The sequence below is a fragment of the Macadamia integrifolia genome, chromosome 2 (genome assembly GCF_013358625.1).
Source record: "Macadamia integrifolia cultivar HAES 741 chromosome 2, SCU_Mint_v3, whole genome shotgun sequence".
In the NCBI taxonomy this organism is placed as follows: domain Eukaryota; kingdom Viridiplantae; phylum Streptophyta; class Magnoliopsida; order Proteales; family Proteaceae; genus Macadamia; species Macadamia integrifolia.
In genome coordinates, this window is record NC_056558.1 from 36471241 (window position 1) to 36473835 (window position 2595).

General features: G+C 39.0%; 1 protein-coding gene across 2 annotated transcripts; it reads left to right on the forward strand.

Annotated features, from left to right (window-relative positions):
* The first annotated feature begins 403 nt into the window (after positions 1-403).
* Positions 404-1521, forward strand: LOC122088462 (metalloendoproteinase 2-MMP-like). Of its 2 annotated transcripts, XM_042657751.1 has the most exons (2): positions 404-1078; positions 1153-1285. In XM_042657751.1, exons 1-2 carry the CDS (start codon positions 425-427, stop codon positions 1177-1179), a joined length of 681 nt encoding a protein of 226 aa, XP_042513685.1. In that variant the 5' UTR covers positions 404-424; the 3' UTR covers positions 1180-1285. The 2 variants fall into 2 exon arrangements, with proteins under 2 accessions (XP_042513685.1, XP_042513678.1); XM_042657744.1 differs by having other exon boundaries at positions 410-1521.
* Positions 1522-2595: the final 1074 nt, after the last annotated feature.

Here is a 2595-nt window from a genome sequence, read left to right on the forward strand (position 1 = left end):
AAAAAAAAAAAAAGAAAAGAAAAACCCAAGTCTTTCCCTCTCTCTCTCTCTCTCTCTCTCTATAACTTGTTTGAATTTTTGAAAAAAAAAACTTCTAATGCTTATTTCATTAGATCATTTTCCGGATGGTCATGACTTTTCACATTTCGATGATGGATAATTGTAGGACTTAATGCATGCGTGGCAGGACTAAATACTTGAAATTTGAATCAATGGAGTAAGGTCCCATGGTCATTGGCTGTAATGAGTAATGACCATGACCATTTTCTAATTCAAAGTCTCAATTTGGGACGGACCTCTCCAAATTTGGGAAGGACCTCTCAAAATGTATAACACTTTTTTTTTTGGTAAAAAATTAATCCTAATTGATGCTTCCTCCAACGGGCAATATGACCTTAGGATGCTTATAAATACTTGTGGGAGAATGCAGCCCACCACAACACCAACAAGAGCTAGCTCCATTGTCACCTTACGATATAACAAGTTTACAGAGATGAAATTTTCTCTCCTTTTCTTCTCCTTTATCCTCTTCCTGTCTCTCTTCATTTTGCCTCAAATAGTTCTATCCAGACCAGTTAAGCAAACTTTCAAGTCCTTCAAGCATCTGGAGGGATGCCACAAGGGGCAGACAGTGAAAGGGCTATATGAGCTCAAACAATATCTAGAGAAATTTGGTTACTTGAGTTATACTCATCAATCAAACAAAAGCCTTGCTGCCCATGCCAATGGCGACGAGTTCGATGACCTATTGGAGGCCGCAGTAAAGACCTACCAACTAAATTACAATCTGAATATCACAGGGGCCATAGATTCACAGACGGTGAAGCAAATGATGGTGCCAAGATGTGGTGTTGCAGATATCATCAATGGAACGAGTTGGATGCGATCGGGGAAGAGAGGACACTATAATGGCTCCAATACTCTCCACTCAATCCCCCCTTACTCATTTTTCCCAGACATGCCTAAATGGCCAGCTTACATGCGTGATCTCACATACTCTTTCCATTCCAGCGCCCAAATAAGTGCAGCAAAGGACTTGCAGTCTGTGTGCTCAAAAGCTTTCTCAAGATGGGCGAAGGTAAGCCAGTTCACATTTGAAGAAGTAGAAGAAGGTACACCAAATACTGATATAGTTATCGGATTCCACCGCAGAGATCATGGAGATGGTGCCCCATTTGATGGAAAATGGAGGATTCTAGCGCATGCTTTTGCACCAACTGATGGAAAGTTTCATTACGATGCTGATGAGAATTGGAGTACTAATCCAAGCCATAATACGGTAGACTTAGAATCAGTTGCTGTACATGAAATTGGACACCTTTTAGGTCTTGGCCACACCTCAGTTAAAGATGCCATCATGTACCCTTCCCATTCAGCTGGGGTTGTAAAGAGAGATCTCCATAGTGATGACATTGCAGGAATACAGTACTTATACAGTTCCTCCGAATGAAAAATACGTACAAAACTGGAATAAGACCTGAGAAGGCTTAATAAAGGAAAGATCACATCTTTTTCCTCCTATATTAGGAGATCTGTTGAATTGTGTTTGCTTTATTTTTTTATTTTTTATTTTTTGTTGAAATTTTGTATGAAGTTGCATTATAAGCTTTGAATGTATATATTTTCTTAAGTTTTCTTCTATTCAATATTTTTTTATGGTTGTTCTTCATTTGATTGAAAAAGAGCATGTTGCAAATTGTGGGAGGTTTGCAAGATATATATCATATCATACTACTATTAAAAGTACGTACTTCACTTATTTGGTACACTTTTTTAAAAAGACAAAAAAAAAAAAAAAAAAAAAAGAATCATTGATATCTACCAGAAAAGTCCTTTCAAAATGGCCTAAAAATACACCCAAAAGGATCCCTGCTCAAGAGAAAAAATGAAAGGTCTCTCTCCTATGCATTAAAAGTACTACCTCACTTCTTTGGTATGCTTTTTTAAGAATAAGATAGGTCTCTCTGTCCAACCAGAAACCCAAACGAAACGATAGATGAAGAAAGGTATCTCCATCCCAAATGGATCCCTGCTCTAGGAGGGAGAGCGATAAAAGAAGAAAGGTCTCTCCGTCCCAAACGGTTCCTTGCTCTAGGAGGGAGAACGATAGAAGAAGAAAGGTCTCTCTAGCCAGTAAGAAATCCAAATGGAACCACAGAAGAAGAAGGGTCTCTATTTCACAATTACCTTTATCATCATAATTATAAAAATTGAATCATCGTCCCACCCTCAAGAAACCCCATGTCATATGTCACCTCTCTCTGCTTTCACTCCTAGATGTATATTTCTCCAATCTCTCTCTCTCTCTCAGTTCAACAATAGGCAGTGCTAGCCGTACTCTTGAAAATCATGTCGGACAGAGATTCCATATTTACCTCCAAAGCCGCAGGAAGTAACGGGAACAAAATTGAACTTCAGCACTCCTTTCCACTCTCAGTCGAATGGGTAGACAGAGAGAGTTAATCAGTGGTAGAAGACATGCTAAGAGCTTGTGTACTAGATTTGAAGGGAAGGTGGGGAAGACATCTTCCTCTGGTCGAATTTTCCCACAATAACAGCTTTCAGGCAACCATTGAAATGGTTCCTTATGAGGCA